Source organism: Montipora foliosa, chromosome 3, assembly GCF_036669935.1.
Source record: "Montipora foliosa isolate CH-2021 chromosome 3, ASM3666993v2, whole genome shotgun sequence".
NCBI lineage: Eukaryota > Metazoa > Cnidaria > Anthozoa > Scleractinia > Acroporidae > Montipora > Montipora foliosa.
This window is the reverse complement of record NC_090871.1, coordinates 31,935,893-31,949,615: the sequence shown is the minus strand read 5'-3', so window position 1 is coordinate 31,949,615 and position 13,723 is coordinate 31,935,893. Positions and strand designations below refer to the sequence as shown.

The 13,723-nt window shown below is 40.3% G+C and overlaps 3 protein-coding genes and 1 pseudogene across 3 annotated transcripts in view; 1 reads left to right on the top strand and 3 right to left on the bottom strand.

The window, feature by feature from the left end:
• Positions 1–273: 273 nt before the first annotated feature.
• Positions 274–1,572, bottom strand: LOC137995588 (uncharacterized). The gene has a single exon (XM_068841112.1). The coding sequence runs from the start codon at positions 1,570–1,572 to the stop codon at positions 274–276; it is 1,299 nt and encodes a 432-aa protein (XP_068697213.1).
• Positions 1,573–1,659: 87 nt separating this feature from the next.
• On the bottom strand, positions 1,660–2,547 carry LOC137995587 (uncharacterized). Its single transcript, XM_068841110.1, has one exon. The coding sequence runs from the start codon at positions 2,545–2,547 to the stop codon at positions 1,660–1,662; it is 888 nt and encodes a 295-aa protein (XP_068697211.1).
• Positions 2,548–9,313: 6,766 nt separating this feature from the next.
• On the bottom strand, positions 9,314–10,651 carry LOC137996363 (uncharacterized; annotated as a pseudogene).
• Positions 10,652–12,981: 2,330 nt separating this feature from the next.
• The window catches only part of LOC137997292 (hatching enzyme 1.2-like), a 21,406-nt gene continuing 20,664 nt past the window's right edge, over positions 12,982–13,723 (top strand). The window contains exon 1 of the mRNA XM_068843206.1: positions 12,982–13,107. The gene's annotated coding sequence lies outside the window, so the exon portion shown is untranslated. The remainder of the gene's footprint in view (positions 13,108–13,723) is intronic.

The window sequence follows — 13,723 nt, the reverse complement described above, 5'->3', positions numbered from 1 at the left end:
GGATATAAGGACTTTGGGATAACCACGTTAGGACAAAAACCTCCTCAGGACCTGCAGGAACTCCATTGTAGTGAGGTCGATAGCCAGCTCACAATGAATGGCTCTTGTGTTGAGGCATGTGAATATTACCCCATAATGCTTCGCGGTTTTGTTCCTTCCGACTTTGACTTTCATTGGTCCAAAGTAGTCACATGAAGTGTATAGGAATGGGGGTGTGTAAGGCTGTTGGCGACAACCAGGTAAGTTCGCCATGAACTGGGATTCTACCTTGGCTTATGTTTCTTTGCAGAAGGTACATCGTTGTTTTACAATCTTGGCAATGTTGGTTCCTTTGACTATCCAATAATTTCGTTTGGTCTTGGCGGTCGTTGCGGCAACACCTGGATGTCCTATTCGGTGTGCATTGCGAGTGATCAGAGTGGATATCCAGTGGTCATGAGGCAAGAGCGCAGGGTGATTTCCTACATAGGACAGCAGGTCTGGGTTGACACGCCCACCGACTCTTATGATACCTTTCCCGTCGAAAAACGGACTAAGCGTTTTTAAGTCTCCTTTTTCCATTCTCTTATAAAGGCTACTCTGCGCTTGCTTGGTCCAGTATTCTTCCGAAACTTGAATTTCCTCTGCACTTAATGGACCGACTCGTTTTTCTTGGGCGTTGGTTTCTTGCCTTGACCTGGGACGTAGGTTGTGACAAAACCGAAACACATAAGCAGTCACCCTTAGCAGTCGCCTCCATGCTGAAAACTCTCGGCAGTTCAGGACAGGCTGGCGGACAGCAACAACACAGGTGATTTGGACCTTTGTTCTTTCCTTATTCACTTCTGCAATGTCGGGCAAGCCATGTTCCATAGGCCAAAGCTCCTCAGGAAGCTGTAAGAACTCAGGGCCATTAAACCATCTGCCATGTACTTCGCCTGTTGAAATACCCTTGGTCAAGTCGTCGGCAACGTTTAGTAAAGTGGGGCAGTGTGACCAATTTTCGGGCGAGGAGTTAGATTGAATCTCAGCAGCACGGCAAGATACGAAGGGCTTAAAGCTGCGTGTTTCCCCCTTAATCCAGGCCAGGGCGACCCGGCTATCTGATAAATAGCGTACTCGTTCGAAGTTGAATCTCGATTCTTCTAGAATAGACTTTCCAAGGCGACTTCCGAGCACAGCAGCTTGTAATTCAAGCCGCGGGTTTGTTAGTTCCTTGAGGGGAGCTACTCTTGTTTTCGCGGCAACAAATTTTGTACCAAACCTTCCATCAACGAGTTTCCATCTTGCGTAGGCACATGCTCCGAATGCCAGTCGTGAGACATCGCAAAAGACAACCAAGGAAGGGTCACCATGGGCGCCAGGCAGAGTCAGGCAGCGGTCAAACTTAACATCGTTAAGTGCGGTCATCTCTTCAAACAAAGTCATCCATTTGATCCTCTCGTTGGGTGGCACTTCTTCATCCCAACTAAGGCCAATCTGCCAAAGTTGTTGCAAAGCGATTTTTGGTTTAATAAGGACTGCGGCACCCACTTTAATTGGATCGAAAATTCCCGCCAACTTGCTGAGAATTTGACGTTTCGTTAGCTTCATAGGGCCCACTGTTGCATTGTCCTTCAAACTGTCTGATTAGATTCTGATCTTGAATGAAAATTTATCTTCTTTAGGAAGCCAGACAGTTCATAAAACTTTCTCTGTATGTGTTTCGCCTCCAAGCACGATTTCCTCTGAATTTTCTTTAGAATCCAGGGTTACATTTGATGTCCACTTCTTGACTTGAAAACCACCAGTAGCGAGTACTTCATCAATGTCAGCGATCAGCGTTTTAGCTTCATTAGGATCCACGGCCGAGTCGCACATGTCGTCTACATAAGCGTTGTTAAGGATGGCTTTAGCGGCCTTTGGTTTTGCGTCTTGATTTAGTTTTGCCGTTTTGCGCATTGCTGTGATGGCCATCGCTGGTGCTGGCCGGTCTCCAAATGTGAGAACGGTCTTAACGTAAGTGTCCGGCTCATGTTCCGTTTCGAAGTTTCTCCATAGGAATCTGTGGACATGTTGATCAACTGGCGGGATGGCAACCATGTGGTACATTTTCGTTATGTCACCACAGACGGCAATTGCATTTTCTCTAAAACGTAACACAACACCAAATAGGTTGTTCAATAGATCAGGTCCCTTGTACCAATAGTCGTTCAGGCTGTGACCCTTAAAGGAAGCTGAGCTGTTGAACACGATTCTGATCGGTGTAGTCTTCTTTTCTGGGCGCACAACAGCATGGTGGGCTACATAGTGCACTGTTCCCTTCCATTCCTTCTTCTCTTCTTCCGTTAGCTTTCTTGAAAACTTCATTTCTTCCATTTCCTTAATCTGTGCGTTGTAACTGTTGGTATGACCCGGCTGTTTCTTGAGGCGTCGTTCTGTAGATTCCAGTTTCTTTAGAACTTGTACATAGTTATTAGGTAAACAGCTTGGGTCCCTTTTCCACGGATACTGCATTATCCACTTGTCTCCTTGCAATTGACAAGATTTCGCGATCATTTTTATCTCGGCGCGTTCTTGTAAGGCCATTTCGGTGGCTTTACATGTACATGGTGACACGGACACGCCCATAGATTCAGTTTTCCAAAATTCGGTGAGGTCGACAGGCTCGGCTAGACGGACGTGAAGGACTTGTTTGGTTTCAGGCTGAGCATCGTCTGAATTTGAGCCGAAGATGACCCACCCCAGAGGGCTTCTTCTGGCAACGAGACCATCAGTGACCTTCGTTTCTCCGACATGGAACCGAGGGTAATTAATTCCAATCAGAAGATCGATTGGACCTTCTTTACGGTAAAGCTTGTCTGTGGGTATTTCAAAGACACTTCATATGTGATCCATGTCTAATTTGGGGGAGTATTCGGATATCTGGGAGATTCCCACGGCTTGAATTGTTTGAATTAACTTCCCGCTGTCGGCATACAATGGCACCTTGTACACTTTTGTGTCGAGCTCTTCTTCAACTCCGCCCACTTTGGTTATCACAATCTTCCAACACAATCTAGTCCAAGCTCCTCGGCGCGCGTACTTCGGATAAGACTGACTTAAGCTCCGCTATCGTAGAACACGTTGGTTTCCGTAAGATCGCCTTGTTTTCCTTTCATGAAGCCAGATATTAAGGGCAAAATGGCTCTGCTGCTGTCTTGGATAAAGGCCACGTTCAGGGTACTTGAACTTTCCTCATGGAGTAGCTCGTGATGACGCCTCTTGCATGCGGAGCCATCGGAACATTTCTTCCCACTCGGTACTCTGCGTGAACAGTTGAAGGAGGTATGTCCCTTTCCACGCTTTAAACACGAGAAACATCCTCGTTGCTCCTTAACAATTTTCCATCGCTCGCTTGATGTCATGGCTAAGAATCTTGAACATTGATCCACATAGTGCTCACCTTTGCAGACGTAACATTGCTTGCTTCTGCGATCACCTAGTTTGCTTGTAACGCCACTTTCGTGTCTGCGTTCCTCAAAAGGGTCGTTCGAGCCGATGAGATGTACTGCTGGACGAGACGTTGTACCGCTTTTCCGTATTGTAGCGCCAGAACGTAGGCGTGCTGTCATTTCGCTCTCCATCCAGCAGAGGAGATTGTGCATGGAAGGGTCGAGGTTTTGGTTGTTGATATGTCTGGCCCACACTTTCAAATCATGTCTGGTTAATTTTCTCTCTATGAGGGAGATTACGTGTTTGTTATCGAGGTCCTGTGGGCGCTTCACGTCCTTTAGAATATTAAATGACCTCCTAATCAAATTAACGAGATCACAGAAACGATGATCTTCACCGGGCTGTATTGGTTTGAATCTTTCAATGTCTGCTGTGATAGTGTCAGAGATTACTCTCGGATCTCCGTAGTTGTGATCTCAAGCAGCCTTCAAATCAGAGGTAATGCCTTCAATTAATTTAGCGGACTCTGGTCCCAAACAGGAACGTAGTATTGCGATCGTATCTCTGGCGTTACATTGTTTTTCGACAGCGTGTTTGAAGTCATCTCTAAAAATAAAGTATTTCCGGACATCACCGTAAAAGCAAGGTAGCTTGGGTTTTTCGTGTTTCAGAACAACGGGTTTCGCAGAGGCTTCTGCTGATTCGACATGTTCTTCTTTCTCATGGCTTACGTTATCTGAATTGTGTGCTTCATTGTCATCCTGAATGACTTCAATTCCTTTGTGTTCGCTCGTGTTATCGGTGTAATCATTAACAAGCATTGAAAATGTGATGTACTCACGAGTGCAATTGTCCATCCAAACTTCGGCATCTTCGTATTCGTCATCGTTTAAGTGCATCGTGTACGCTTCGTGTTTCGCAACCAAATCATTGTGGGCGGCCTTGACTTCTGCGAATGCTTCCCTAACTTCTTTAACTGGTCGTTTGGCTTCTATCATAATATTTCCGGCGTTCAGCGTTCTTGTGAAGTTTCCCTTTGCCGCTCGGCCTCGGCGAACATTTTTGGCCTTTTCCATGGCTTCGACTCCAATTCCCACCAGCGACTTTCAAAACCAATAAATCTTCAGATGATGGACCGATGGGTCAATGGAGCAATCAGACAACAAGGCTTGGATTTTCAGGATTTTATTGAAAAACAATAATGTGGTAATCTGAAGCTGCAATTGCAAAATCAAAGAATATTGTAAACAAATACCTTTCTAACGAAAAAGCCAGAAAAAGGGGTTACGAAATCAAAGTACTTACATTTGTCCAGCCTTGTCAGGTACATAGATTTAAAGTCAGAAAAATACAAACTTTCAATTGAAAAAAGGCCCTTAATTAAAAACACCCTAGTAAACCATGCATTACGAATACTAAAAAAGACGTGTTACATATAAAATCACGTGAGCTTAATGGCCGTAAATTAGAGTCCAGTCCGTTGCGATTTCGGTAACGCGACAGTTAGTTTGTTCCGCCTACTTGCTATCCTTTTCTCCACTTGGTATACAGCTTTAACCTTGGCCTTATAAACTTGTAAAATCGGATGTACACTATTTAACTTACATCTATAAATATACAGTTTAGCTGTCAATATCAGATGATTTAATATAATAAAGTCGTCTCCTATATTGAACGTTCCAAACAAAATTTCTATTATTTTGAAGGATTGTATGTTAATGTTACGATTACTAAGCCAAGAACAAAAAGCTTCCCAAAAAGTCTTTGTCACATTGCAATAGAAAAACAGATGTTCAATGGATTCAATTTCTCGTTTGCAAAATGTACATAAAGGCGAGTCAATCATTTTTAACCTAAACATCTTTTCAGTTGTAAAGAGTATATTATTCAATATTTTATATTGGAATTCACGAAATTTAGTTTCAATTGTAACTATAAACGGTAAGGAATATATTTTGCTCCAGTCAATTTGAAGCTGGGGAAACTTCTGCTTTTAAAAGCAGTGTAAAGCAACTTGGATGAGACCTTAACAAGGCTACCTGAGAGTTTTCCAACTTTAAATAAAAATGTGTAAGGGCGGAAGATGTTGTTCACTTTGTCTAATGATCTGCCTCCATTCACGAGGGATTGCATCGACAAAACCCATTAATTTAAAACGCTCGAATGGAGAAAGATTTGCATTTAACACCTTTGCACCCTTTAAAAAGACTCCCGCATCAGACAGGAGGTCACCGACTGTAATAATTCCTTTAGAATAGAATTTTTTTTTTCCGAAGGTTGATAGCTTTTGAACAATTATGTATTTATTATTCCAAATAACTTGATGCACGACGTCTCTGTGCGTAATTATAGGAGATTCATTAAGTGCCGACCAAGCATTAAGACATTCTTTATAAAATGCTGAAAGGTAGACAGACAACTTTCTTGTATCAAAATTACGGCTTAAGAATGAATTTTCGACCTATTGGAGAAAGAAAATAGTCTATGTACAAGTGCCAAAAACTCATGTTTTCTTCTTCTACAAATCTTTTTAATAACATCACCCTCTTAGCTAGAATCATCGATTGAATGCCTAGCATCCTAAGTCCACCATCTTCGATGTCGTTGATGAGAGCGGAACGCTTGATTTTATCATTACCTTTCCAAATGAAACGGTAAATCAAATTGTTGACCTCTTTAATCAACTCTTCTGAAACAGCAATCAACGCCGCTTTACTCAAACATTCTGGTAGAATAAAGGATTGTTGCAATATGCTCTGTAGTTCTAGTTTCTTCTTCTTCTTCTTCTTCTTCTTCTTCTTATCGCCATCATCTTCATATCGCCATCATCTTCATCATCATTATCATCATTATCACCTCCATCATCACAGAATCCATTTTTGTGTTTACTTAAATAACATATTCTGTCTCTTGGTGGTTTGCTGTCAAAAAAATGTATTTCTTCCTCCAGTAGAGTGTGATAGCCCCCAAAGTTGTTGCTTTGAGGAACTTTACAGTCCTAGTGGATCCTCTTTATTCCAGCTCTTAGTTCTGTCCTTCAATGCTCCCAACACTGCATACCGTGCCTTCAATCAAGATCCATGTTTTTCTTTCTTTGTCTAGAGCAGTAATATCAGATCAGAGTTGGTCAGCTCCATTCTCAGGAGCCTTCTCAAGCTGAAATGGTACATCCCAGATCATTTTCAGTTGGCTCTGTCATTTTCCATAGATGTTTCAGGAATATTTTATTACAGCAGCTTTGAGGGATTACTTTCTTGGAAGTTATATTTGTATAACATGTAATGGTATAAAAATGGGAGATGCTCGACTCCGAAGCGAGTGGTCCGGGTTCGAGCCCTGGCCGGGGACATTGTGGTGTGTTCTTGGGCAAGACACTTTACTCTCACGCGGTGCCTCTCTCCACGCAGCTGTATAAATGGGTACCGGCGAATTTAATGCTGGGGGTAGCCCTGCGATGGACTAGCATCCAATCCATGGATGAGAGAAATACACCTAGTCCCTTCATGCTACGGAAACCGGGGATATGCTCCGGCGTGTCGGGCCATTTGGCTCGTACGCAGACTTTACCTTTTTTTTTTCCCCTAGTGGTATAAGGGTCTTAACATCCTGTCGTGCCTTGCTATACTATGTACAAGGATTGCGGAAATCTCGGGCATGCACATATTACATGTGTGTTAGATTCAGTGGCTGTTTTGCCATATGCGACATTTGTTGTTCGCGATTTACATTTGCAGCTTACTTTGATAGTATGCTTTTGTTTGGCAGGAGCTGTTATTGTATACTCTTGTCCGCACTGTATAATCCGTCTGGTATGTTCTTCCATGATCTATGAATGTCGTTAGCCTTCTTTGACATATCAGAGTCTTGAAGCTGTTTAGTTGTCAATGCTCCTAACCATTTCTGGCTTCAGGTGCGTTTCATAAACAACAGAGCGTAGCATATTTCTTTTATTGCTTGTGGTTTTGCTGACTCGACAAGTGTGGCCTTGCTTTCCTTGATAGTTAACACAGTTCCTGATTCATGAAAGCAGCAATGCAACTTGTATTCTGTCACATACTTAGTCGAAGTGAATCTGCTTTTTCTACCTTGATCGATTTTGTTCATCTGAAATTTTCTTGCAAGTTGGATTCTTTGATCTTTAGAGTTACCGTTGTTATTATTATTATTATTATTATTATTATTATTATTATTAGAGACTTTATTAAAATATCCTCAAATGATTTTACAACCTTTGCGGGCCTGTAGGCCTGGGCAATGGTGCTCATGTAACTACCTTATGACTGTGGTCAATCTAACAAATTACGGTGTAATATTGTAAAACTAAAAAATAAAAGTAGCAAAATTCATAGAATGATCCTTATAAACGATAAAAAAGAAAAAGAAATTTAAAAAACAATGCAAATAAGATACTGTATGCATCTTTATCATCCATTAACGGCTTTAACCGCTACTGCCAACTTGTCTTCCCCTTCTCATTTCCAGGACAGCACACTTGTGTAGCCCAAAAGACATGTTAATGTCTTGCGAGAAGATTCGTACAACTTCAGATTTGCTCTGTACAGCTTCAGACCACCCATGATGATTATGATGATTATGATTATGATGATAACGATGATGATGATGATGATGATGATGATGATGATAATGATGATGATGATGATGATGATGATGATGATGATGATGATGATGATGTTGATGATGATGATTATTATTATTATTATAACTGGTTTTACAGTCTCTTTAGTGGTCCATAACTGGCTCGTCTCCCTTCCAAGATCTTGATATTTCACAAAATGTTCCTTTTCTCTCATGTTACAGGTATTAGAAGTTACATCAATATCAGTGATGATGCATTGACTCTCTTTTTCTCAAAAATAATACACAAACAGCGGTGACTAACATCAGATAAAAGCGTATCATTCGAAATTATATTTTACTTAACATTTCAGAAGTGATGGTTAATGCAAAATTGGAGTTTAAATATACAGGATCACTAACTTATTAGCTATTAACTTTTTCGTAACAATAGAGGTGACAGGAAAAAAAAACTAATAAAGACACAGCTTTTCGTTGCTGACAAATTCATCTAGGGTCGGCCTTAAATATTTGATCAACAGTGTCTCCTTTATTTTACAGTGATTGTCTGATCGACCTTTCGCTAAAATTTCAAAGTGATCCCATTTTAAACTGTGACCAGTTGATGTAACAACAACTGCATATGACCAGTTGATGTAACATGGTCCGCAAGAGCCGACCTACGATAACCATTAATTACTGCCTTAAAATTTTAGGCATTTAATGGCATTTTAAGCATTTTACATCAGTTTGTCACAGTTAAAAATGGGATCCGACACTCACCGTAAAATAAAGGAGACACCGTTGATCAAAGATTTAAAGCCGACCTTAAATGAATATTTTTTTTTTCTCTCACCTTTGTTGTTACTTAATAGTTAATAGTTATTAAGTTAGTGATCCTGTATATTTAAACTAAAATTTTGTATTAACCGTTACTCCTGAAGATGTACATATGCAGAAGCATATGAAACGTGTAAAAGCATACGAAACGTATTTCGACCTCAGGTTTGTCATTTAAATTACTGTTACGAGTTATCGAGGTTAAATATGGTTGCTTTACTTAAGTCAAGTAACTAGAGATTACTTCATGGTTTGTGAGTGCGTACGTATCTCATTCAATTCACGAGTTGTACTGTGAAGAATCTCAAAATTTCTTTCAAACAATAATGGAAATTAACAGCGATAAGACAATGAAATGAGTTTGATTCACTTATACGCTCTTCAAAAAAATCAACTCTTTTCAAAATTTCTGGACAATGAAATGAGTTTAATTCATTCGAAAGCGTAAAAACTTCAACATTTTCCTTTCAAAATTTCAGCAAAGGGAAAAGAGGAAATGTTAAAGCTAGTGATATATAACAACATATTCATATTATAGCAATGTTTTTATTCTCCGTCACTGTCCTCCAAAGCGGACGCCAGTCTCTTCCATCGGGGCAACGCTTCTGGTGGGCTAAAATTCCTCTAGTTTGAGCTTTGGTGACTGATTTACTGTGTTAATGTTGATTGAAAAGTTGCCCCCTTGAATGACAGCCCGCTGAACAAAGCCATAGATTGCTGTGATTCAGAAGTAGATGAGGAAATCGCGGGATTGGCTTTTTCGTGCGAGGATGTCGTACCAGCTACAACACTGCTAAGAACTTGAGACATTTTCATCTGCTGTTTTGTCGAGACCTTGCTGTAGTTTTCGATAATTTTTAGATTTTTATGTCATGACAACTGAGAGATATGAGTCGGTGGAATATCATTTTCGCTGAGTGTTTTTCTACCACTGTGATTTCGGAGACGTTCGTTGTTTATTCCTGCTTTTTGAGCCATAGTTGTCATGAGACTGTTAAGTTTGTTTATGCCAACAGGACCAACCTTGAACCACTTTTTCGTCTGAAGAGACTCTGCCTTTAAGTTGTTGTTGACAGCTAAATAAAAGGGAAAATCGTCTTCATTCATTTTTTCAGGTCTCGTCTGGGCGTAGAGCTTGTAGACCACTATAGGAACTTTTTCTGATCCATCAGTGGCTAACATTTTAGGCGGCATTGCCTTGATATCGCGGCAGTCTGAAACGGTTCTTGTTTTCGTTTGTCTTTCATTAAATTCCAAATATTCTTTGCCGTCAGTTGTTTCCTTCAACTTTTTATCGCCCCAGCACATTTTGCTATGTTTTCTGCAGCCTCTGAGTCCAAAATGCATAGTGCTGTGTAACCAGAGTGTGTTTTTAAAAAGCGCTTCAGGATTTCGTGTACTGAGGAGGCCTTTTTCGTAGAGCGTATTCACTTTATCACTGGTTAAAGCTATCGAAGCGTTTGGCCTGTTTCCTTTTCCTTTTTTCTTCAACTTTTTCTTTCGACAGGAGGACTTTTCTTCTTTTCTCAAATACGAGGTCATTCATTATACTGGCACAGATGGTGTTCTTTTTTAGATGTCGTTTAAAAGTTGCCAATAGACTTCGGAACGAAGAAGGCTCATAGTCTATCCTATCTTTGGTTCTGACCGAAATGATTAAATCGCAGATGTATTCGTTTAACTCCAATACTGGAATTTCGTCAACTATTCTAAGTTCATTCCTGGTTCCTTAAAAGGTTTGCAAAAGTTTTACATCTCGTTGCGTTTTTTGTAATGTGGCTTTGTTTTCTTGTTCTGCGATAAAATTGTCAACTAAACCGACGTCCACAAACCTTTCCGACATCTTAAAAATAAAAGGGCGGCTTGCCAGTTTTCGCGCCAAGGATTACGTGGCTTGCCGTACGATCACTTTCCACTAGTGAAAAACATCGTTCATCCAATCAGAAGCCGCGAACGCCGATGCTGATTGGCTGCGACTAAAAACAGGACGATTTTTTCATCACTGTCATCTCTGTAGAATAAATCTCAGTATTTATAAAATAAAAGATAGTTTCGAATGATTCGTTTGTATCTGGTGCTTTTCACCGCTGTTTATGTATTATTTACGATAAAACTTAGATGACCAAGGAAAAAGAGTATTTACGACATTGTCTGTCTGTTTTGCTCTACACAACATTGACTTGTCTGTCATTGGCAGAATTTCGTGGTCACGGAAAGGTCAGTGAGGTAGGACAAGCTTTAGCTTTCGCTTCAGCCTACTACGGAATTTTCCCGCCCCCAAGAGTCTGGGGTAGCACCCTTGACGAGTGCCAGTAACCCCGATGTCAAGGGTAGATGGGACACTTTAGCATTTGTTAGCAACTCATCTAGGAAAACTCTGAAAAACAATACCTCACTTTGTAATTGTAATGTACTCTAATAAACACATGGATAACGACGCGAATGTTATTCAGCACATGATGCTCGCGTCTGGCAGCGATGGTGTGGAGAGGCAAGCATCACCCCTTCGCAATCATGCACTGACTGCTTGCAGAAAACGTAGCAGTCCAACTGCATCGTAATGGAGTGCTAGCTATTTTGAAAGAAGATCAAATACGCGGGGGTACAGCAAAATGTTGAGGGCTGTCTGGGAAAGGAGAGGAACTTTTTAGGTTATAAATACTTACGATTCATGGCTTCCCCGCTTGCTTAAGCAAGAGGGAATATGTCACTCAAACTATAGGAAATTCGATACTCGAGAAAGAGCCCAATGGGTTGCTTGTAGCCGATTAAATGTAAGGGGGTTGACCGTCTAAGTTATGGCAGAGCAGTTATACCATCACTTAGAGAGGAATGGACTGCTAGCAGATGCACAGACGTGTTGCAGGAAGAGATCCCGATAAACGAGAGAATAACTGATTGCAGACAAGGCACTCTTAAAGAACTGTTTACGACTTTATCGCTGCGGCCTTACGTACAAGTTCTCTATTTAAGATGAGTGTTATGGTAAACTCTAATAGATATACCCTTAATGGCAGGTACCAAATTATGTTGTAAATACCTTTGGAACTATGCGAACGTGACGGCAAAGCTAACAAGCCTCCCTTTTGCAAACATTTCTTCGTAACACTTAGATCACCCGAATTGCTCAAAACGCACTTTATATAAATTCCAAAGTATACTCCGCCTCATTAGTCTATTACCTACTTACAAATGAGATATTCACCGTCAAATCAAATGAACACAACAATGGTATCACGCGCAGTTTTGGGAATGAGTATACTGATAATTTACGCAAGCAACACAATTTCAGTGTTCCTATTACACTCGCGTATAACCGAAGAATGACATCGTTTGTAAGAGAATATTCTTCAATGTTACAAAATTAATATCGTGATATTATGTTGGGCCTTGTTAACTTCACAGATATTTTCTTTTAGATTGTTTGGATTCTATCACGGACTGTATGTTGCCCTATTAAGTCTAAAATACTGCTGATCCTGCGTGATGGGTTTGAAATCTTTACACACAAAGTTGTCTTATGTCTTACAACATGTTTTTTAAACATCTGCTTTTAGTGAAAAGAACAATGTTAATCTAAACTGATGATTTGGTCTGTCTACGGTAGACGAGACAGCAGTCATTTGTTAGTCTATATTACCAACATTAGCTATTTTCATCACATTATCATCAAAGTTAACCTGATATCTGTTCTAGACACTGGAATAAATTCCTAAGTTTAAAAACAGAATAAGACTTGCAAGCGTTTTATCTCACTGTACGTCACAAGTGATGCCTTCTTTTGACGGAATTTATACTGGAATATTACGAGCGTATATTCAGTAAGTCTTCCAGAAAATGTACCCGCGTCTTGTGAGTGTCTCGCTGGGAAAAGCACTTTTTTCCTACTGAAACACCAGGTACTGTTATTAACAAATGTACCGAAAAGTCGATAAAGGCAGTGACGTGTTGTTATGATACTCAAGAAAAAGATCTTGATTATGATATTCGCAAGGCTTAAATCTGTCTTTAAGCACCCCATTGAATATTACGCTATAATACAAGAACGGGCAATTATTTTTATCCTTGACGGAAGGTCGATTTTATTTAATTAGTTTGAAATAATTATAGATAAATGACGTTTTAACCGTCGAGTACTTAGAGTTGTATTGAGGGTACACAAGGAATATGACACTAAGTGCAATTCTTTTGAAGGCGTAAACAACTGCCAAAATAGTAACAAAGGATTCTATATAAAGGAAGCTCGGAAAAGCAACCCAGTGAAGTTGCACTGTGTCGTACCAGAAAAGGATATGTGTGGTAAGTTATAACACTTCTTAAATTGTGGTCACCTAAAAAATACTCAACGCATACATTGTTCGTAGATTATATCCCATTGTTTGAAAAAAATGCGTTTTCTGCAAAGGCTACTACTTTGTGCGGAATTCTCATCGCATGACAGCAACACTGGAAAGAGTCATTAGTAAGTCTATAGGTGAAAGACTTGAGTCAATGTAAATTGACTTTGTGGGTCATAGTAATGAATGTTGAAACTCGTAGGGCAAACTTAAGATATTCTAAATACTTTATTTACAGAGGTTATTAAGCCAAGGGCAATTATTCTATCTACTGGGGAGGCCCTAGATCACATCAGGCATATCGATTAAGGAAGGGAGGAAGGGGCTTAAAAGAGCATGTGCACTGGCACGGTCGCCCATGCGTTAGGTTTTTTAAACGAAATCTGGAAATGTGCAGATAATATGGAGGCTGCTGTCGCATGCAGAAATTAAACACTCAGTGTACAAATAGAGATTCAATCTGCTCAAGAAGGCAAAGCAGAGCAGTCAAAATGCCAATGTAGCATCACTAAAATGAAGAGAAACTTTTTGAAGCGTGAATTCATGAGAAATTCGGTAACCATCGAAGTCCGTGTTTG